The sequence below is a fragment of the Cherax quadricarinatus genome, chromosome 45, assembly GCF_038502225.1.
Source record: "Cherax quadricarinatus isolate ZL_2023a chromosome 45, ASM3850222v1, whole genome shotgun sequence".
In the NCBI taxonomy this organism is placed as follows: Eukaryota; Metazoa; Arthropoda; class Malacostraca; order Decapoda; family Parastacidae; genus Cherax; species Cherax quadricarinatus.
The window spans coordinates 28177697-28200204 of record NC_091336.1 but is presented as its reverse complement, the minus strand read 5'-3'; the positions used below and the strand labels follow the sequence as shown (position 1 = coordinate 28200204).

The 22508-nt window shown below is 43.5% G+C and overlaps 1 protein-coding gene across 1 annotated transcript in view; it reads left to right on the top strand.

Annotated features, from left to right (window-relative positions):
- Window positions 1-22508, top strand: part of LOC128694905 (trypsin-7-like) — a 162348-nt gene that overhangs the window by 93803 nt on the left and 46037 nt on the right. Inside the window, exons 2-3 of the mRNA XM_053785271.2 lie at window positions 2085-2190; window positions 5594-5752. Coding sequence (XP_053641246.2) covers window positions 2085-2190; window positions 5594-5752 — 265 coding nt within the window. The remainder of the gene's footprint in view (window positions 1-2084; window positions 2191-5593; window positions 5753-22508) is intronic.

Sequence of the window (22508 nt, the reverse complement as noted above, 5' to 3'; positions counted from 1 at the left end):
GTTTCGTTCTTTAATGAATATTCGTAAGTCAGAGTTTACAGAAGAAAGGAATTGATCTCTTACCATCAGGTCTCGTAAAGATTCGAAATCGTGGTCAACCTCAGCACTATCAATCCACGAATCAAATAATCTGAAAAGTGTTGTTAAGAATTGCATGTAATTTTGATGAGTTATTTTAATGTGTCTAAACTCCGACCTGTAATGGTGAGTAGTTTTTTTGAAAGCCTGTAGTATAGCTTTCTTCAGCAGGCTATAACTAGAAATAACATCAGAGGGTAGAGTGGAATAGACGTTTAATGCTGAACCTGACAGTAGTAAGCCAAGCCTAGTAGCCCAAGAATCTACTGGCCAGTCACAGAGAGTAGCAGTACTCTCGAATCTAGTAATATATGCCGCTATGTCATCTTGTTCCGAGAAAGGTGGTATTTGTGGCATCCTAATATTAGGTTCTTGGGAAGGGTATTCTAAAACCCCTTCATCTATTTTCTGCTTAGATAGTTCTATCTTCTTGGCTTCTAATTCCAACCTTGCTTGTTCTAACTCTATTTCCTTCATTTTGAAGGCTACCTCTCTTGCCTGAACTCTATCTTCTCTAGCTATCCTTTCCTGTTCGATTTTATCTTCCCGAGCTAGTCTTTCCTGTTCCTCTTTCTCCTCTCGAGCTAGTCTTTCCTGTTCCTTTTTCTCCTCTCGAGCTAGTCTTTCCTGTTCTTTTTTCTCTTCAATAGCCATTTTAGCAGTAATGTAACTATCAAGGCTTTGTCCAGTAAATCCCATTTCCTTTCCAGCTTTCAACCAGAAATCTAAAGAATCCATCTTGTAAAAAGAAATATTAAGCACCCAACTTCAACTGACAATTAAAATTAACAGTAACGTCTGTTACAAAAGAGGGACACAGTCCACACACTTTAAACTTCCCAAAGTAGAAAATGAAATAAATATTTCTCCCTGGAAGAATACACTTGTGGGCTCAATAGCCTTCACTAAGCAAAACACACACGGTTCACACAGGAGGGGTTATCATCAAAGTTCCCCAGGTCCAACAAATAGGTAAACTTCTAAACCGAACCCTAGAACCAAACAACGGCAAGTCACCAGACTACCAGTAATGACTTGACACCTCAACTAACTCACCCTTTTCTATCTTAAATGTTATACTCACAACCAGTTGAACCATCAGGACGATGTTGCTTCAAGAGTCGCATCCTGGCAAGGTCGCCATTGTCAGTGGAACGCCTTCCAACTGAACAAAAGAAATTAATGGAAAAATAAATAAATAAAGAAATAACTTAGGAAAAAATGAGAAAAATGATTTTTGAGAATTTTACTTAAAATTAAATATAATAAAAAAAAATGGCCTTCAGTTTCTTTTAGTTGGGCAGGAGTAGGTATGGCCCTGGATAGTTCCTCTGATGTTATTTATGTAGGTTATCCTGGGCAGATGGTAATCCGATGTTCTGGAATCTCCTACCACTTGGATGGAGCACAAGTAGAATAGGTAAGGGCCGGTAGTAGTAGAATAATGTTAATAAGTATTATTAACACGTCTTGCTCCTTTATCTGGCGTCTATCCTGGAAGACCACGCCAGGAACAGAGCTGGTAAATAAGAGAAAATAAACTGGTTACCCATAGTTATGATAATATAACATTTAAGAATTGAAAAGAATGATAAATGCCAAAATCATTACTGGTAACCAGCAAACAAAATAAAGAAACAAACAGTGATACTCCTGGTATATCACCCTACCTGATTAGGAGAAGAGTGGAGGTGAAGTGACTCTCCAAACCTCAACCCACACCAGGTAAGGTCAATATTACCAGGAGTAGAAACTAACAAATCGGACACCAGGAACTAGTTTCGCCCCAGCCCGCCAGAGAGAAGGGGGGGGGGTGCACGCGACGTAACTAATGGTTCCTGGTTGCCCGAACAACCTTAACCCCACTTACACCTACTTTTCCCTCACACCAGCCACCTGCTAGATTCCAGCCACCTTCTAGACTCTGTATCCTGTGCAATAACATTACACCCCTTATTTAAAGCAACATGTTTAGAGGTTATAACAATTCAGTTACATTGTTGCAGAAATCGTGCAGAGATGATGGTGGGAAGTGTGTTGCCATGGCTGGGAGATCCTGCCGGATGCTGCAACACAACACCTGCCCGGAGGGATTTATCTGCTGTGCCAGAAGTACGTTCGCAACTTGTTTGTAACGAAAGTAGAAATTCCGACAGTATGTTATGTTGTGTGACATATTTATGGCAATGTTTCGCTCTCTGAGAGGGCAAAACGTTGCCCCAATAATATGTGCCACTAGTCCCTCGTATATCTGTTTCCTGGCACTGCTAGTTGGTGGTCGCTATCTTCTGTACCATTAATGTTAACATAACATAAGAACATAAGAAAGGAGGAACACTGCAGGAGGCCTGTTGGCCCATACTAGGCAGGTCCTTTACAATTCATCCCGCTAACAAAACGTTTGCCCAACCCAATTTTCAATGCCACCCAAGAAATAAGCTCTGATGTGACAGTCCCACTCAAATCCAACCCCTCCCACTCATGTACTTATCCAACCTAGATTTGAAACTACCCAAAGTCACAGCCTCAATAACCCAACTAGGTAGACTGTTCCACTCATCAACTACCCTATTTCCAAACCAATACTTTCCTATGTCTTTCTAAATCTAAACTTATCTAATTTAAATCCATTACTGCGGGTTCTCTCTTGGAGAGACATCCTCAAGACCTTATTAATATCCCCTTTATTAATACCTATCTTCCACTTATACACTTCGATCAGGTCTCCCCTCATTCTTCGTCTAACAAGTGAATGTAACTTAAGAGTCTTCAATCTTTCTTCATAAGGAAGATTTCTAATGCTATGTATTAATTTAGTCATCCTACGCTGAATGTTTTCTAACGAATTTATGTCCATTCTGTAATATGGAGACCAGAATTGAGCTGCATAATCTAGGTGAGGCCTTACTAATGATGTATAAAGCTGCAGTATGACCTCTGGACTTCTGTTGCTTACACTTCTTGATATAAATCCCAGTAATCTATTTGCCTTATTACGTACGCTTAGGCATTGCTGTCTTGGTTTAAGGTTGCTGCTCACCATAACCCCCAAGTCCTTTTCGCAATCTGTATGGCTAAGTTCTACATCATTTAACTTATAAGTACTAGGGTTATGGGCACTCCCAAGCTTCAGAACCTTGCATTTATCTACATTGAACTGCATCTGCCACTTTTCTGACCAAGAATAGAGTTTGTTTAAATCCTCCTGAAGTTCCATAACATCTACGTTTGAATCAATTATCCTACCTATCTTTGTGTCATCGGCGAATTTGCTCATATCACTAGTAATTCCCTCATCAAGATCATTGATATATACTATAAACAACAACGGGCCCAAGACTGATCCCTGTGGAACGCCACTTGTTACAGATCCCCACTCGGATTTAACCCCATTTATGGAAACTCTCTGCTTCCTGTCAGTGAGCCATGACTCGATCCACGAGAGCACTTTTCCCCCAATGCCATGAGCTGCCACTTTCTTTAACAGTCTATGGTGCGGAACTCTATCAAAAGCCTTACTAAAATCTAAGTAAATAATATCAAATTCTTTATTGTGGTCAACAGCCTCAAAAGCTTTACTGAAGAAAGTTAATAAATTAGTTAGACAAGACCGGCCTCTTGTGAATCCATGCTGAGCATCATTAATCAAGCTATGCTTATCGAGATGGCTTCTTATAATCTCAGCTATAATTGACTCTAGTAATTTGCCTACAATTGAAGTCAGGCTTATTGGGCGGTAATTTGACGGTAACGACTTGTCCCCTGTTTTAAAAATAGGAGTTACATTAGCCATCTTCCACATATCAGACACTACACCTGTTTGAAAAGATAAATTAAAAATATTAGTTAATGGTTCACAGAATTCCATTTTGCATTCCTTAAGAACCCTTGAAAAAACCTCATCAGGACCCGGCGACTTATTTTGCTTAAGTCTGTCTATCTGCTTCACAACCATCTCACTAGTGACTGTGATGTTACATAATTTATCTTCTTCTAGCCCACTGTAAAAATTAATTACTGGAATATTGTTAGTGTTTTTCTGTGTAAAAACTGAGAGAAAATAATTATTTAAAATTAAGCACATTTCATTCTCTTTGTCAGTAAGGTGCCCATAGTTATTTTTAAGGGGACCTATCTTATCTCTAACTTTTGTTCTATAGACCTGGAAAAAACTTTTTGGGTTAGTTTTAGAATCCCTAGCAACTTTAATTTCATAGTCCCTTTTAGCTTTTCTTATCCCCTTTTTAATGTCCCTCTTAATGTCAATATACTGATTCATAAGATGACCCTCACCTCCTTTGATACGCCTATAAATTCCTTTCTTATGCCCTAGTAGATATTTGAGCCTATTATTCATCCATTTTGGGTCATTTCTATTTGATCTAATTTCTTTATATGGGATAAACGCTCTTTGAGCAGCATGTATTGTGTTCAGAAAGCTGTCATATTGATAGCTCTCTTCGTTACCCCAGTCAACAGATGATAAGTGTTCTCTAAGCCCATCGTAATCTGCTAAGCGAAAATCTGGGACTGTTACTGAGTTATCGCTACTATCGTACTTCCATCCCATATTAATGGGGATGCTCTAAACCAGTATGAGTCATAGCGCAAGAGGTAATTGTTAGTAATAATGATACTACTACTACTACTAATTATATCAACAACGACAGCAGTAATAATAATAATATTAATAATAATGGTAATGATAATAATAATAATAATAATAATAATAATAATAATAATAATAATAATAATAACAACAACAATTAGCTGGTCAATATTCATTCTATGGCCAATGACTTTAGGGATTTTAGGGTAAGTTTGTGGTACTGATATATATATACATATATATCGTGCCGAATAGGTAAACCTTGTCAATTAGCAAGAACTCATTTAAAATTAAGTCTTTTCTAAAATTTCCTCTTATACTTTTAAAGATATATATTTTTTCATTTATGTTACTGTGAAAATTAATAATTTTTTACCAAAAGAACCTTAGAAAACTTACCTAACCTTATTATAACAAGTACAATGTAATTCAGACTAATCCAAATAAATATATTTTTAATAACTTTACAATAATTTAATATTAAACAAACACGATTAAATTTTCTTTTTCTTTAGGTTCCTAATGATTTTTGCGAAATTATTGCCTACAGAAAATTATTGCCTACACGAAATTTTTGTATACACAGATCCTTGGCTGTGGTGAACATAAGAACATAAGAATGGAGGGACACTGCAGCAGGCCTACTGGCCAATGCGTGGCAAGTCCAAATCTCCCACCGGCTTAAGCCAGTGCCTTGACCTAGTCAGGTCAGGTGACATTCACTTAAGGAAGGTGCCTCTAATGGTAAACAGAACTGTTTCTGAATCTTCCCTGTTAGAAGGCACCATAGCACACAGGGAAAGTACCTGTTCATCTAGGTATCACGTTACGAACCTCCCGTCCTCCTTTCTGTTTATATATATCTAGTAGTAGTAATCACTTTCTGAGCAGCGTTTATCTTATCAGGATCGAGGAAGACAAAGAAGAACTCAGTAAGAAGATGCAAGACGTCTGGCAAATGCAGGAGGAAGCTTGGGACATGTGTGAGTCGCCGTGCAGGTGTGTGTGATTCCAAGACCAGGGACAGGTGGTGTAGGGGACGGAGCTGCACCTGCTGTCTCCCAAGTAAGATTAACTTGATAAACATGTATATACACACTCACACACTTTCACACACACACACACTTTCACACACACACACACACACACACACACACACACACACACACACACACACACACACACACACACACACACACACACACACACACACACACACAACAGCTTCGGGTCAGTCTTTACTTTTGACATAGCATCAAAAGTAAAGACTGACCCGAAGCTGTTGTACAGCCACATCAGGAGGAAAGCAACAGTCAAGGACCAGGTAATCAGACTGAGGAAGGGTGATGGGGAATTCACAAGAAACGACCAAGAGGTATGTCAGGAGCTCAACACAAGATTTAAAGAGGTATTTACAGTGGAAACCAGTAGGACTCCAGGAAATCAGAACAGGGGGGCACACCAGCAAGTGCTGGATGAGGTACATATAACCAAGGAGGAGGTGGTGGGACCAGGCAACATCTCTCCATGGATCCTTAAAGAGGGAGCAGAGATATTGTGTGAGCTATTAACAAAGATCTTCAACACATCATTTGAAACTGGGCAACTCCCTGAGGTATGGAAAATGGCAAATGTAGTCCCAATTTTTAAAAAGGGAGACAGACATGAGGAACTAAACTACAGACCTGTATCACTAATGTGTATAGTATGCAAGGTCATGGAGAAGATCATCAGGAGGAGAGTGGTGGAGCACCTGGAAAGAATCAAGTGTATAATTGACATCCAGCACGGTTTCAGGGAAGGAAAATCCTGTGTCACAAACCTACTAGAGTTTTATGACAAGGTGACAGAAGTAAGACAAGAGAGAGAGGGGTGGATCGACTGCATATTTTTGGACTGCAAGAAGGCCTTCGACATAGTTCCTCACAAGAGGTTACTGCAAAAGCTAGAGGATCAGGCACACATATCAGGGAAGGCACTGCAATGGATCAGAGAATACCTGACAGGGAGGCAACAACGAGTCATGGTACACGACGAGGTGTCTGAGTGGGCGCCTGTGACAAGCGGGGTTCCACAGGGGTCAGTCCTAGGACCTGTGCTGTTCTTGGTATATGTGAACGACATAACGGAAGGGATAGACTCAGAAGTGTCCTTGCTTGCAGATGATGCGAAGTTAATGAGAAGAATCAAATCGGATGAGGATCAAGCAGGACTACAAAGAGACATGGACAGGCTACAAGCCTGGTCCAGCAACTGGCTCCTTGAATTTAACCCTGCCAAATGGAAAGTCATGAAGATTGGGGAAAGGCAAAGAAGACCGCAGACACAATATAGTTTAGATGGCCAAAGACTGCAAACCTCACTCAAGGAAAAAGATCTGGGGGTGAGTATGACACCGAGCATATCTCCTGAGGCGCACATCAATCAGATAACTGCTGCAGCATACAGGCGCCTGGCAAACCTACGGATAGCGTTCCGATACCTCAGTAAGGATTCGTTTAAGACTCTGTATACCATTTACGTCAGGCCCATACTGGAGTATGCAGCACCAGTTTGGAATCCACACCTAGTCAAGCACGTCAAGAAATTAGAGAAAGTGCAAAGGTTTGCAACAAGACTAGTCCCAGAGCTACGGGACTGTCCTACGAAGAAAGGTTGAGGGAAATCGGCCTGACGACACTGGAGGCCAGGAGGGTCAGGGGAGACATGATAACGACATATAAAATACTGCGCAGAATAGACAAGGTGGACAAAGACGGGATGTTCCAGAGATGGGACACAGACACAAGAGGTCACAATTGGATGTTGAAGACTCAGATGAATCAAAGGGATGTTAGGAAGTATTTCTTCAGTCATAGAGTAGTCAAGCCGTGGAATAGCCTAGAAAGTGACGTAGTGGAGGCGGGAACCATACATAGTTTTAAGGCGAGGTATGATAAAGCTCATGGGCCAGGGAGATAGAGGACCTAGTAGCAAAAAAATAAGCGAAGAGGCGGGTCCAGGAGCTGTGACTCGACCCCTGCAACCACAAATAGGTGAGTACAAATAGGTGAGTAAACACACGTGACACGAGATCAAATCTTAAGGCTCTGGTGAGAACGGAGAGACATCATAGTGTTCCTTGACCAAGACAGTACGTAACAGGAAACAGAATAAGAAACAGTGAAAAACAGGTAGAAAAAGCAGTGAATGTAGTGAAAGATGCTAAACTCTGCTTCAGGGTGGAAACCTCAGGGATGTATTACAGTTAACCCCACAGTGTGGGAACCTCATGCATGGAAAACACAATAGTTCCCATGCATAGGCTCCCAAAACTGAACCCAGTATCTCACTCAAGCTTAATAACTCAGAATAAACTAGACACTATCTCTAACTCGTGCAGGTAGCCTGGTGCCAAAAGCTCTCACTTCACACGCTGAGGGTTCAGGATCGATTCCCGGCGAAGGGGTGGAAATATTGAATGTGATTCCTTACACTGGTTGTCTATGTTCACCCGTCAGTCAAATGGGTACATCAGAGGTAGTGGACTGGTGTGGGTGTTGCATGCAAAGAGTATGTACCCAATATTCGGAACATGTGAACACACGCATAAAAGGCTTATTCCCAACCACCCAACCTGGTCGCTAAGCTTATGATGTGGGAACACCAAAATCATCATCATTGGGAGACAGTGATTTTGGGTGAGGATAGGAGAGTAAGTGTGGGTCAAGGTAGGATAGTGACTGTGGGTGAGTGTAGGACAGTGAGTGAGGGTTAAGGTAGGAGAGTGAGAATGGATGAAGGTAGGAGAGTGAGTGTGGGTGAGAGTAGTAGAGTGTGGGTGAGGGTAGGAGAGTGAGTGTGGGTGAGTGTGGGTGAGAGGAATAGAGTCAGTGTGGGTGAGGGTAGGACAGTGAGAGTGGGTGAGGGTACCACAGAGAGTGTGGGTGAGGGTAGGAAAGTCAGTGAGGGTAAAAGAAGGAGAGTGAGTGTAGGTTAGGGAAGGGGAGTAAGTGTGTGTGAGGGTAAGAAGTCAGTGTAGGTGAGGGTAGGAGGGAAAGAGTGGGTGAGGGTAGGAGAGTGAGTGTTGGTGAGGGCAGAAGAGTGAATGGGGTGAGGGTATAACAGTGAGTGTGGGTGAGGTTAGGACAGTGATCGTGGGTCAGTGTAGCACAGAGAGTGTGGGTGAGGGCAGTACAGAGAGTGTGGGTGAGGGTAGGAGAGTAATTGTGAGGGAGGGTGGGAAGGTGAGTGTGGGTGAGGGTACCACAGAGAGTGTGGGTGAGGGTAGGAGAGTGAATGGGGTGGGGGTATAACAGTGATTGTGGGTGAGTTTAGCACAGAGAGTGTGGGTGAGGGCAGTGCAGTGAGTGTGGGTGAGGTTAGGAGAGTGTGGGTGAGGGAAGGACAGTGAGTGTGGGTGAATGTAGGAGAGTGAGCGATGGTGAGGGTAGGAGAGTGAGTGTGGGTGAGAGTATTAGAGTGAATGTGGGTGAGGGTAGGACTGTGAGTGTGGGTGAATGTAGGAGAGTGAGTAATGGTGAGGGCAGGAGAGTGAGTGTGGGTGAGGGTTGGAGAGTGAGTGTGGGTGAGGGTAGGAGAGTGAGTAATGGTGAGGGCAGGAGAGTGAGTGTGGGTGAGGGTAGGAAAGTGAGGGTGAGGGTAGGAGAGTGACTGATAGTCAGGAGGGGAGACTGAGTGTGGGTGAGGGTAGGAGAGTAAGTTTGGGTGAGGGTATTAGAGTGAGTGAGGGTGAGAGTATTAGAGTGAGTGTGGGTGAGGGTATTAGAGTGTGTACCGGTGAAGGTAGGACAGTGAGTGTGGGTGAATGTAGAATGAGTAATGGTGAGGGCAGGAGAGTGAGTTTTGGTGAGGGTAGGACAGTGAGTCTGCGTGAGGGTTGCAAATTGAGTGAGGGGATAGGATACGATAGTGAGGTGGGTGAGGGTAGGATAGTGAGTGAGGGTGAGAGTAGTAGAGTGTGGGTGAGGGTAAGAGAGTGAGTGTTAGTCAGGGTAGGACAGTGAGTGTGGGTATGGGTAGGAGAGTGAGTGTGGGTTAGGGTTGGAGAGTGAGTGTGGGTGAGGGTAGGAGAGTGAGTGTGGATGAGGGTTGGAGAGTGAGTGTAGGTGAGGGTAGGAGAGTAAGTGTGGGTGAGGGTAGGACAGTGAGACTGTGTGAGGGATGCACATTGAGTGAGGGGATAGGGTACGACAGTGAGTGTGGGAGAGGGTAGGATAGTGATTGCGGGTGAGAGTAATAGAGTGAATGTGGGAGAGGGTAGGACAGTGAGTGTGGGTGAGGGTAGCACAGAGAGTGTGGGTAAGGGAAGGAGAGTGAGTGTAGGTTAGGGTAAGGGAGTAAATGTGGGTGAGGGTAGGAGTGAGAGTGTGGGTGAGAGTAGTACATTCTTGACCGAATCGAAACACTGCCCAATTTGAATGACCCCAAGTTGATTGACCCAGTCATCGGGGGGATAATGATTATGGAGAGAATGTGATAATAGGGGACAGTATAACCTTGCACTGTCAGGGTACTGGGCTTAGTATGTTTATTCACCCCCAATGATCATGTCCAAATCGAAACACTTCTGCCATCGGGGATAAAGAGTATGGAAAGAATGTGATAATGGGGGTACAGAGTTCAGTATATTTAATCATCCCCCAAGGAGATAGATACCCTTATTACCATGTATTACTAAGCAGAAAAGAGATATGATCACTTCTGACTCCTGATTACAGGCAGGGATAAAAGCATGGGAATGGCTGTGATAGATGGGAAGGTCAGTACACGGATTCAAGGTGTCTGGCTACGACTTAATAATAATTGGGTGGCCTCCCCAAGGGAGAGTGTGTTGCCCTCCGCTCTGCTACTCAGTGAAGGTTGTTTCTGGCTTCATCGGGGGATATTTCTCTTCCGCTCGTATCGTTTTTTATTCTTGCTACTGCTAGTTCTTTCCAACACTACCGGGTTCAGAGATAAAAGAGTATGGGAAAGAATGTGATAGTGGGAAATATTGGGTGCGGTCCCCTAGTGAGTGTTGCCCGCCAGCCTGTGACTCAGCGGTACAGCCGCATATTATCTGCCCGCACACATGAGTTATTCTCTTCAGCATGCACCGTTTATTCTCGCGAGGACTAGTTCTTTCCAGGTGGGGAGGCTTAAACAGTGAGAAAAATTTTTATATCTAGATAATTGCTCATAATTCTCATCTGGGGAACCCTTTGTGCAGCCCTTAACCTCCAATCCATCCGAGCAACAGTGAAAGAGCTCTTCTGGGTAAATTGGCATATATTATCTGTTTGAACGCTCTCAGGTGGGGAGAGGCTTAAGTGGTGCGATATTGTTTATATATTTGTTCAGACTAGAGAGGATAGTACTATATAGTTACATATAAATCTAAATCAAAATTAAAATTTTCTAATATTTTTTATTGATCTACATACAAGTTCTTAGTGGTTACACTGAATGATTGCGCGCCTCCTGTTCACCTGCTGCCAGGTTTATGATCTCGTTTTCAAAAATGATCTCCCCTTCGACTAAGAGCTGTTCCTTGATAGGAGCGACACCTTCCACCTTCACTCCCACAACAGCTGTTTCCAATTCCCCCTCCTCCTCCCGAGCGTCAACAAGGTCTGCTTCAAGGTCACCAGATTGTCCAGCCGGAGCCCAGAGCAGCGGGTGTCTGCTTATTATGTTACTAAGCAGATGAGTGACTTACATAAACAGTTCTGATTCTCAATGGTTGTTAATTGACATAATTACCAGACTGCTCGCGAACACTGACTAGGTTAGTGACAGATAATTGCTCATAATTGTCATCCATGAGAAAGTACAAAGGGGTGTCCTTTGCTTCAGCTGCCTCCCCCCCCCCCTTCCCGTGAAAAAGGCGGTCCCCCACCTCGAGCACACTTGTGAGTACTGAGAATAGCTCAGTTTTCACGAGAGGATAGTATTATATATATACTTAATAAATAAAAATAAAAATTCAAAGTTTATGTTAGTATATTTATTGAATTGCACAGGCAAAAGGCAAAAAGCTGAGCAAATTTTGGTGGTTAGACTGAATGGCTGCGCTCCTGTTCACCTCCCAGTTGTCGAGTGTTCCTGCCCACCTGAATGTCAGTGAAGGTTCTTCAGGGTACATTGGCATATTAGAGGTAATACAAGTGGTGACATTCTACCTCGAATTAATTGGAATGGAATGGAATGGAATAAGACGACGAGAGCTGTCGTGAGATGGGAAGGAAGAAGGATAAGGAAGGATGGAAATAACTGGAAAATGATGTGAAGGAGGGGAAGAGGAGAAATTAAGGCAAGTGGCCCAACCACTTTGGGAGATGTGGTACCGAAGTACTGGAGACGTAGATGGAGAGGCTTGAATGATGTCGTTACTTGACTCACTAGGAGAGTATGGCGAAGGCAGTGGTAGGAGCTGGGAGTGTCAGAAGGCAGCAAGCAGGATTAGTTGGTTATTGTCTTGAACAGTTTTTTAGTGCATTGAATTTTGTTCGAGAGATTTATAGCACACGTATGGGAGAGCTGTAGTAGAGTTCGTTGGTTTGGAGTTGGTGGAGCATCTGGTTGAAGGTAGGTTATGGTCTTTCTTCGCTTTGGTACGATGCAATGTTGTCTAGGAGATGTTGGATGAGTTCTAGGGGAGTCATTCTTGCGTTGTATTACGTCATGGTGTAGATTGTGAGTCCTTTGTGTTTAACCCATGGTGTTCCAGGTAATCAACGTGAGCGAGGAGGAGAAGGCGGTGGTGGAGTTGAGGAAGGTGGTGTTGATTCGTTGTCAACTTCAGTACACGAATTAGAAGATGTTTCTGGTGGCAAGGCTTCTGATTGGTTGGATTCAGTGAGGAGTGGTGGCGGTGGAGGCTTCTCATTGGACGTTGTTAGAGTGACGTCACTAGTTGGTGGTGTTGATGGACCTTCTGCAGCAGAGGTGGTTATTAAGTCCTTGGTGAATTTGAGAATTTCTTCAGAAGGTGGAGAGGCTGGAAATATAAATGATGGCATATTATTTAATGCAAATAACTCGATGGTGGAAGAGTTAAGGTTAGATTTTGAAACTATAGAGGTTTAAGCAATCCCTGGCATACGTCGGCGACCCTCGTCGCTATTAGTTATACACTGATGTACCTTAGGGTCGACATTTAAGATAACTGTATTGTTATTGTGATACTGATAATGGATAAATGTCGAACACCGACGCATGAGATAATCTCAAGCAATGGCCTGTCGTGTATTGCTAATAAGTGAACGTGACGGTCATATGTGTATATATCCTGTTAATGCTTGGCTTAGCTCAAGCATATTCACAAAAGTATGTACTTGATGTATGGTTCTTTAAAAGGTATCAGCCTTCATATGGCTTATATAATCCGGGATATATGTATATGAACCTACTATCACAATCTTTAATTATTACGTGTTTTTTTTCTACGTTAATGTTACTCAATGCCAGATTTAGGCTTGTTATATAACTTCTCATGATGTATTTTTGTGCTTCAAATAGGGAAATAAGGTTTTAATGTACTGTAACTACATCGTTTTGATACCTTACGATAGGATTTTGTTATTTGTATGGATTGTACTTGTATACATAATGTTAAATCCTTTACTTGCGGATGTGTCTTGCCCAGTGTTTAGGTGAGGGGTTTCATTGTTAAATGCCCTAATGTTTATTATAGGCTTTGTTTTGCCTAACGTTTTAGGTCAATGTTCTGTTTTTTTTAAATTTGTAGGTTGTGTGATATTTACAGTGCAACTTGTGCAAGGGGTCTTATTTAACAGAGCAGTAGGGGGGGGGGGTTGGTGTGAGCGCTGGCATAAATTGTAAGCTTTGTTTGTGTTAATGGTTTTGTTCCGTGCTGGAGCTCTGTTAAGCGGTTCCAGCACTTTGCGGGACGTATTATGGTGGTATGTCTTGGCAATTTTATTGAAGGCTTAGGTTTGCCTTTTGTTTCATTATTGTAATGTATAATGTTTTTATTCCTATGTTTATCATATCTTCTGTGTGCTGTGTGCAAGGAGGTTTTATTGTACAGTGTAACAGGAGTGTATGGTAGGTTTAGATTCTGTTAGTGTATTTTCTGAGCAGGTATTATCATGCTCTTTTCATTGTTAGGTGATTGTTTACCCTTTAATACCATATGATTGTAACACTTGGGGTCTGATGGGGTTGACACTAGATCATTGTATTCGCAAGTGGCTAATTGTTGTGTTCTTTTATTTATTTATATCTTGTATTGTGTCTTTTTCAATAAAATATATATAAAAAAAATATTCTTAGATAAACAGTAATCATTGATATAGAGTTGGTGAACGTGATTTTTGTGAAAAAAGTGATCTTATTAATAATGATGTTAGATTTTTATTGAGTTTAGTACTTGGTGATCTTAGATAAAGTGATTTGAGGGTATGTATGTAAAAATGTGTGTTTTTTAGTGATCTTAGTGCCTTGTCCTAAGAGTTCTTAGATAATGGTAAATATAATATAGAGTTGGTGATTGTGATTATCAGTGTCTTAGATTATGGTTGTCATGACATAGTGATCATGATGTAGTGGACTTGTCCTAAGTGATTAAAGTTATTATAATGATCTTAGTAATCTGTCTTAAGCGTTCTTAGATGTTGGCAAATATGATATGGAGTTGGTGAACATGATTTTGTGTTGTGAGGAGATGTAATGGCTGTTAGTGGTCTCAGGGCTCCCCTGGGATGAGTTATGCTCATTAAGTCTCCAGAATGTAACTCAAATTCGCTCAGCAAAGTAATGTGGGTTTTTGTGTCAGTTTTATAGGGAATGTACCACAGGCAACCCTCAAAGAGTGCATTGGTTATATCTTTTTATTTATTGTTGAAAACGAGAAGAATTGTGAACATTATGAGTAAAAAAAATCGTTTTTATTTATTACTGAAAACGATAAAAATTGGGGATATTATATTTTTGCTCTATTACCCGAAAACGAGAAAAATTGTTTTACCATTTGAGTCAAGTATTGTGGGTAATGTGGGTTGAGATAATTGTGGTTAGGTGAGGTGACCTCGCACGTTCTTGCTTGACACCATCTGTCCCGTGACCTCACCAAGCAATGTAAATTGTAACTGGTATCATCTCGAGTCTCAGGTCGGGAATGTACCGTGTGTGTGAAATTTTTTTTGTTCTATTATCTAAACAATGGAGAAATTGTATCCTGTTAGAGATTCTTAACAGACAATGAGAAAAGTATGTAAAATGTTGTGGGTGTTGTGTCTTCGTGGGTTATGAGTGAAAAACAAATGTAAGTGGATCGATGAGGCAAGTGAAAGTTGTGACTTGTTGGGATGTTGTGAGATGTTGGGGGACTTGTACAACGTGGTGCTGTAAAATGAGAAATAATTGTGAAAGTTAAGATTTGTAGTGTGTTGTTGGAGCTTCTTAAAAGGTATTGAGAAAAGTTGTTGGTTATGAGTACAGAGCTCCCGTGATTATATTAATAATAATCTCTCTATGTGGATTCAAGGGGATAGGGTATGGAGAGGAATTTATTAGAGTTTTAGTGTAATTATTTGGTATTTTACTGAAAATAAAGGTATAGTGAATATTTTAAAGAAAATATGGAAGTGAAAATTTGTTGAATAAAGATTTGGTAATGTGACAAGTTATGAATGAAAAATATTTTTGATGAATTAGCAAAATGTTGTTGTGGGTTATGAGTGAAAATTTATGAATGAATTTGTGTGTATTATAATTGAAACTGTGACTCAAGAAAAAATTGGTTATTGAAATAGAGAATAAATTTTGTCTATCATTGAGTGTCTATGCTTACTATTGACTGAAAGTGTCTACCAATTGTGTGCTCACCATTTGACACGAGTAGATGTTTACCAGCATTAAAAAGCTGAGTTATTCTTGGTTATTATACCATTTGAGTGAATGCGTCTACCATTTGTGTTTACCCGTAGGGGCTGGGGATGCACAAAACGTGACGCAACAGTTAGGGTAGTGAAACGTACGAGGACACCCATGACGTCACACCCACCTGTGTTTACTTGATGGTCAGTGGTGTCACACCTCACCTATCTTGATTGATTTTGTTGTGGAGAAATTTTCTCCAGGAGGGGGTATCAACCCCCTTCAGCCCCTTTCAGCCCCTTTCAGCCCTGAGGGGCCCAGCCCTCTCAGAAGGGGCAAATATTTTGTTTACTGCTACAGCGAGTAATTGATCCCAGATGCAGTACCAGTATACGACCTGTGGTCAAGCGACCGCGACCGCCGCTCCTTGCAGTCCAGTGTTGCAGAGTGTATTTTAATAAGAGACAGTAATCTCTTACCTTAGCAGGACAATTGAGGAAAATCCTGCTCCCACTTTATTACCATAGTAGAGATAGTGTATATTGTCTATGCTTAAGACAGCAAGAATCAAACATTCTGCTTTGCTTCATGGAGGAAGTGGCAAGGAAGCAAAAAGTACTAGGTCAGCTTTTCCTTTGTGCTAGGGCAGTGACGACGTGGGGCGTTGTGGCATCTTGAGATTACTTTTGACTCTACTGAGAGTGACACTGACGCCAGGATAACCAGCAAAGAACACTGATCTGTACGTTAGTGTGAACAAAGTGTCTCATAAAACACAATAAACACTTAAGAGAAGTGTGATCAGCTTCTTTAGTGATAAGATTGTGAACAATAAAGACAAATCTTGTGGAACATAGTGTACCAGTGTGTGTTTTCCTAGACTATGGAAGATGTGGGCATCCAAGGACACTTCAGCTTCTATCAAGTCACCGATATCTGTCGAAGGTGTGAAGAACACCATAGCTCACGCTACAAGAGCAGGGTAGGTTACGAATTTCTTGTAGTACGGGGGACTGCGCAGTTCTTGAGTCGCAAGGAGTTTGTAATCAACCTATAGTCGGCAGTAAGGGGCGGACTTTTGAGTCCACACAAGTAAGTTTGTCAGCCATCAGTGAATGAAATATGCTGACATAACACCCCCTAGGGGTAATTTATAATCTTACAAATTGTAACTCATTACAGCCTGTTGAGAGATGATCATGACAACAATTCAAGACCTCGTCTGCAGGGGCGGCTGTGTAGACAATTTGCTGTCTTTTATCAGCTAAGTGTTCCCTATATTTAAATTTAAAATTAAGCTTAACTGGTAATCCCATTTCTCAACATTTGTTGTACCTGTAGGGGGTTACCTTCACCACACTACTTACCCCATATGGAGGACCTTACCAATTGTGTGTGTGCGTGTATCATTTTGATACACACACACTAGAGTGTCTACCACAATGTTTGAGATGTTGCACTTAATTCGAGGTAGAATGTCACCACTTGTATTACCTCTAATATGCCAATGTACCCGGAAGAACCTTCACTAACATTCAGGTTGTCAGGAACACTCGACAACTGGGAGGTGAACAGGAGCGCAGCCAGTCAGTCTAACCACCAAAATTTGCTCATCTTTTTGCCCTTTGCCTATATAATTCTATAAAAAATACTAACATAAACTTTGAATTTTTATTTTTATTTATTAAGTATGTATATAATACTATCCTCTCGTGAAAACTGAGCTATTCTCAGTACTCACAAGTGTGCTCGAGGTGGGGACCGCCTTTTTCATGGGAAGAGGGGGAGGCCAGGCAGCTGAAGCAAAGGACACTCCTTTGTACTTTCTCATGGATGACAATTATGAGCTATTATCTGTCACTAACCTAGTCAGTGTTCGCGAGCAGTCTGGTAATTATATCAATTAACAACCACTGAGAATCAGAACTGTTTACATAAGTCACTCATCTGCTTAGTAACATAATAAGCAGACACCCGCTGCCCTGGGCTCCGGCTGGACAATCTAGTAACCTTGAAGCAGACCTTGTTGAAGCTCCGGAGGAGGAGGGGGAAGAGGAAACAGCTGTTGTGGGAGTGAAGGTTGAAGGTGTCGCTCCTATATATATAATTTTTTTCTCTCACTGCTTAAGCCTCCCCACCTGGAAAGAACTAGTCCTCGCGAGAATAAACGATGCATGCTGAAGAGAATAACTCATGCGTGCGGGCAGATAATATGCCGATGTACCGCTGAGTCACAGGCTGGCAGACAACACTCACTATGGGACCGCACGAAATATTTCCCAGTATCGCATTCTTTTCCATACTCTTTTATTTTTGAACCTGATAATGTTGGAAAGAACTAGCATTAGGAAGAATAAAAAACGATACGAGCGGAAGAGAAATATCCCCCGATGAAGCCAGAAACAACCTTCACTGAGTAGCAGAGCGGAGGGCAACACACTCTCCCTTGGGGAGGCCACCCAATTATTATTAAGTCGTAGCCAGACACCTTGAATCCGTGTACTGACCTTCCCATCTATCACAGCCATTCCCATGCTTTTATCCCTGCCTGTAATCAGGAGTCAGAAGTGATCATATCTCTTTTCTGCTTAGTAATACATGGTAATAAGGGTATCTATCTCCTTGGGGGATGATTAAATATACTAAAATCTGTACCCTGTCAGCTCAAGGCAATGCTGCCCCCCATTATCACATTCTTTCCATACTCTTTATCCCCGATGGCAGAAGTGTTTCGATTTGGACATGACCATTGGGGGGGTGAATAAACATACTAAGCCCAGTACCCTGACAGTGCAAGGTTATACTGTCCCCTATTATCACATTCTCTCCATAATCATTATCCCCTCGATGACTGGGTCAATCAACTTGGGGTCATTCAACTTGGGCAGTGTTTCGATTCGGTCAAGAATATACTACTGGTGAGGGTAAGAAAGTGAGTGTAGGTGAGGGTAGGAGAGCAAGAGTAGGTGAGGGTAGGAGAGTGAATGTTGGTGAGGGTAGGAGAGTGAGTGTGTGTGAAAGTAGGAGAGTGAATCAGGTGAGGGTATAATAGTTAGGACAGTTATTGTGGGTGAGTGTTGCACAGAGAGTGTGGGTGAGGTTACGAGAGTAAGTGGGTGAGGGTAGGAGAGTAAGTGTGGATGAGGGTAGGAGAGAGTAAGTGTGGGTGATTATATTAGAGTGAGTGTAGGTGAGAGTATTAGAGTGAGTGTGGGTGAGGGAAGGACAGTGAGTGTGGGTGAGGATAGAGGAGTGAGTGTGGGTGAGGGAAGGACAGTGAGTGTGGGTGAGGTTAGAGGAGTGAGTGTGGGTGATTGTAGGGGAGAGTAAGTGTGGGTGATTATATTAGAGTGAGTGTGGGTGAGAGTATTAGAGTGAGTGTGGTTGAGGGAAGGACAGTGAGTGTGGGTGAGGATAGAGGAGTGAGTGTGGGTGAGGGTAGGGGAGAGTAAGTGTGGGTGATTATATTAGAGTGAGTGTGGGTGAGAGTATTAGAGTGAGTGTGGGTGAGGGAAGGACAGTGAGTGTGGGTGAGGATAGAGGAGTGAGTGTGGGTGAGGGTAGGGGAGAGTAAGTGTGGGTGATTATATTAGAGTGAGTGTGGGTGAGAGTATTAGAGTGAGTGTGGGTGAGGGAAGGACAGTGAGTGTGGGTGAGGGTAGAGGATTGAGTGTGGGTGAGGGTAGGTGAGTGAGTGTGGGTGAGGGTAGCACAGTAAGTGAGATAAGGGAAGGCGAGTGAGTGAGGTGATGGTAGAAGAGTGAATGAGGGTGAGTGTAGAAGAGGGTAGGAGAGTGAGTGTGGTGAGTGTATGTCAGTGAGTGTGTGTAAGGGAACGAAAGTGTTTGTGGGTGAGTGTAGCACAGTGAATGTTGGTGAGGGTAGGAGAGTGAGTGTGACTGAGGGTAGCACATTGAGTGAGGGGTAGGGTACGACAGTGAGTTTGAGTGACGGTAGGATAGTGAGTGTGGATTAGGGGAGGAGAGTGAGTAAGGATGAGGGTAGGAGAGAGAGTAAGGTGAGGATAGGAGAGTGATTGTGGGGGAGTGTAGGAGAGTGAGTGAGGGTGAGAGTAGGAGAGTGAGTGTGAGTGAAGGTAGGAGAGTGAGGCTGAGGGTACCATAGAGAGTGTAGGTGAGGGTAGGAGAGTGAGCGTGGGTGAGGGAAGGAGAGTGAGTGTAGGTAAGGGTAGGGGAGAAATTGTGGGAGAGATTGGGAGAGAGAAAATGTTGGTGATTGTAATAGAGTGAGTGTGGGCGAGGGTATTAGAGTGAGTGTGCGTGAGGGTAGGAGAGTGAATTAAGGTGAAGGTGGGAGAGTGTGGGAGAGGGTAGGACATTGAGTGTGGGTGAGGGTAGAACAGTGAGTGAGAGTTAAGGTAGGAGAGTGAGTGTGGTGATTATATGACAGTGAGTGTGGGTGAGGGTAGGAGAGTGAATGTGGTGAGGGTATGACAGTGAGTGAGGGTGAGGGTTGGAGAGTGATTGTGGGTGAGTGTAACACAGTCAGTGTGGGTGAGGCCAGTACAGTGAGCATGGTAAGGTTAGAAGAGTGAGTGTGGATGAGGGTAGTAGAATGAGTGTAGGTGAGGGTAGTAGAGTGTGGGTGACTGTAGGAGTGAGAGTGGGAGGGTAGGAGAGTGAGTGTGGGTGAGAGCAGTAGAGCTAGTGTGGGTGAGAGTAGTAGAGTGTGGGTGATGGTACGAGAGTGAGTGCGGGAGGGCAGGAGAGTGAGTGTGGGTGAGAGCAATAGAGTCAGTGTGGGAGAGGGTAGGACAGGGAGTGTGGGTGAGGTTAACACAGTGATTGTGGGTGAGTGTAGCACAGTGAGTGTGGGTGAGGTTAGGAGAGAAAGTGTGGGTGAGAGTAGGAGAGTGAGCTTTCATGAGGGTAGGAGAGTGAGTGTGGGTGAGGGAAGGAGAGTAAGTGTTGGTGAGGGTAGGAGAGTGAGTGTGGGTGAGGGTATTAGAGAGAGTGCGGGTGAGTGCAGGACAGTGAGTGTGGGTGAAAGTAGGAGAGTGAGTCATGGTGAGGATAGGAGAGTGAGTGTTAGTCAGGGAAGGAGAGTGAGTGTGGGTGAGGGTAGGAGAGTGAGTGTGGGTGAGGCGAAGAGAGTGAGGGTGAGGGTAGCATAGTGAGTGTGGATGAGGGTAGGGGAGTGAGTATAGGTGAGGGTAGGAGAGTAAGTGTGGGTGAGGGTAGTAGAGTGAGTGTGGGCGAGGGCAAGAGAGTGAGTGTGAGTGAGGTAGGAGAGTGTGGGAGAAGGTAGGAGAGTGAATATTGGTGAGGATAGAAGAGGAAGTGTGGGTGAGGGTAGGAGAGTGATTGTGGGTGAGGATAGCACAGTGAGTGTTGATGAGGGCAGTTCAGTGAGTGTGGTAAGCGAAGTAGAATGCGTCTGTGTGAGGGTTGCTCATTGAGTGAGGGGATAGGGTACGATAGTGAGTGTGGGAGAGGGTAGGATAGTGAGTGTGGGTAAGGGTAGAAGAGTGAGTATGGACGATGGTAGGAGAGTGAGTGTGGGTGAGGGTCCCACAGAGAGTGTGGGTGAGAGTAGGAGAGTGAGTGTGGGTGAGGGAAGGAGAGTAAGTATGGTTGAGGGTACGAGAGTTAGTGTTTCTTGAGGGTAGGGCAGTGTGGGTGAATGTAGGAGAGTGAGTGATGATGAGGGCAGGAGAGTGAGTGCGGGTGAGGGTAGAAGAGTGAATGTGATGAGGGTATGACAGTGAGTGCGTGTGAGGTTAGGAGAGTGATTGTGGGGGAGTATAGCACTGTGAGTGTTGGTGAGGGTAGGACAGTGTGGGCGAATGTAGTAGAGTGAGTGAGGGTAGGAAGGTGAATGTGATGAGGGTATGACAGTGAGTGTGTGTGAGGGTAGGAGAGTGATTGTTAGTGAGTATAGCACAGTAAGTGTGGGTGAATGTAGGAGATTGAGTGATGGTGAGGGTACGAGAATGATTGTGGGTGAGTATAGCACAGTGAGTGTTGGTGAGGGCAGTACAGTGAGTGTGGTAAGGGTAGGAGAGTGAGTCTGTGTGAGGGATGCACATTGAGTGAGGGGATAGAGTACGATAGTGAGTGTAGGAGATGGTAGGACAGTGAGTGTGGGTAAGGATAGTAGAGTGAGTATGGATAAAGGTAGGAGAGTGAGTGTGGGTGAGGGTACCAGAGAGAGTGTGGGTGTGGGTAGGAGAGTGAGTGTGGGTAAGGGAAGGAGAGTGAGTGTAGGTTAGGGTAGGAGAGTGAGTGTGGGTGAGGGTAGGAGAGTGAGTGTGGTGAGGATATGACAGTCAGTGAGGGTGAGGGTAGAACAACGAGTGTGGGTTTATGTAGGAAAGTGATTGTGGTGATTGTATGACAATGAGTGTGGGTGAGGGTAGAAGACTGATTGATTGTGAGGGTAGGAGAGTGATTGTGGATGAGGGTAGAAGAGTGAGTGGGGTTGAGGGTATGAGAGTGAGTGTGGTTGAGAGTCGGAGAGTGAGTGTGGGTGAGGGTAGGACAGTGAGTGTGGGTGAGGGTAGAAGAGTGAGTAGGGTTGAGGGTAGGAGAGTCAGTGTGGTTGAGAGTAGGAGAGTGAGTGCGGGTGAGGGTAGGAGAGTGAGTGTGGGTGAGGGTAGGACTGTGAGTGTGCGTGAGTGTAGGACAGTTAGTGTGCGTGAGGGTAGGAGAGTGAGTGTGGGTGATGGTTTGAAAGTGAGTGTTGGTGAGGGTACCACAGACAGTGTGTGTGAAGGCAGGAAAGTGAGTGTTAGTGAGGGTAGCACAGAGAGTGTGGGTAAGGGAAGGAGAGCGAGTGCAGGTTAGGGTAGGGGAGTAAGTGTGGGTGAGGGTAGGAGAGTGAGTGAGGGTGAGGGTAGGAGAGTGAATGAGGTGAGGGTGCAACAGTGAGTGTAGGTGAGGTTAGGACAGTGATTGTGGGTGACTGTAGCACAGTGAGTGTGGGTGAGGGCAGTACAATGAGTGTGGGTGAGATTAGGAGAGTGAGTGTTGGTTAG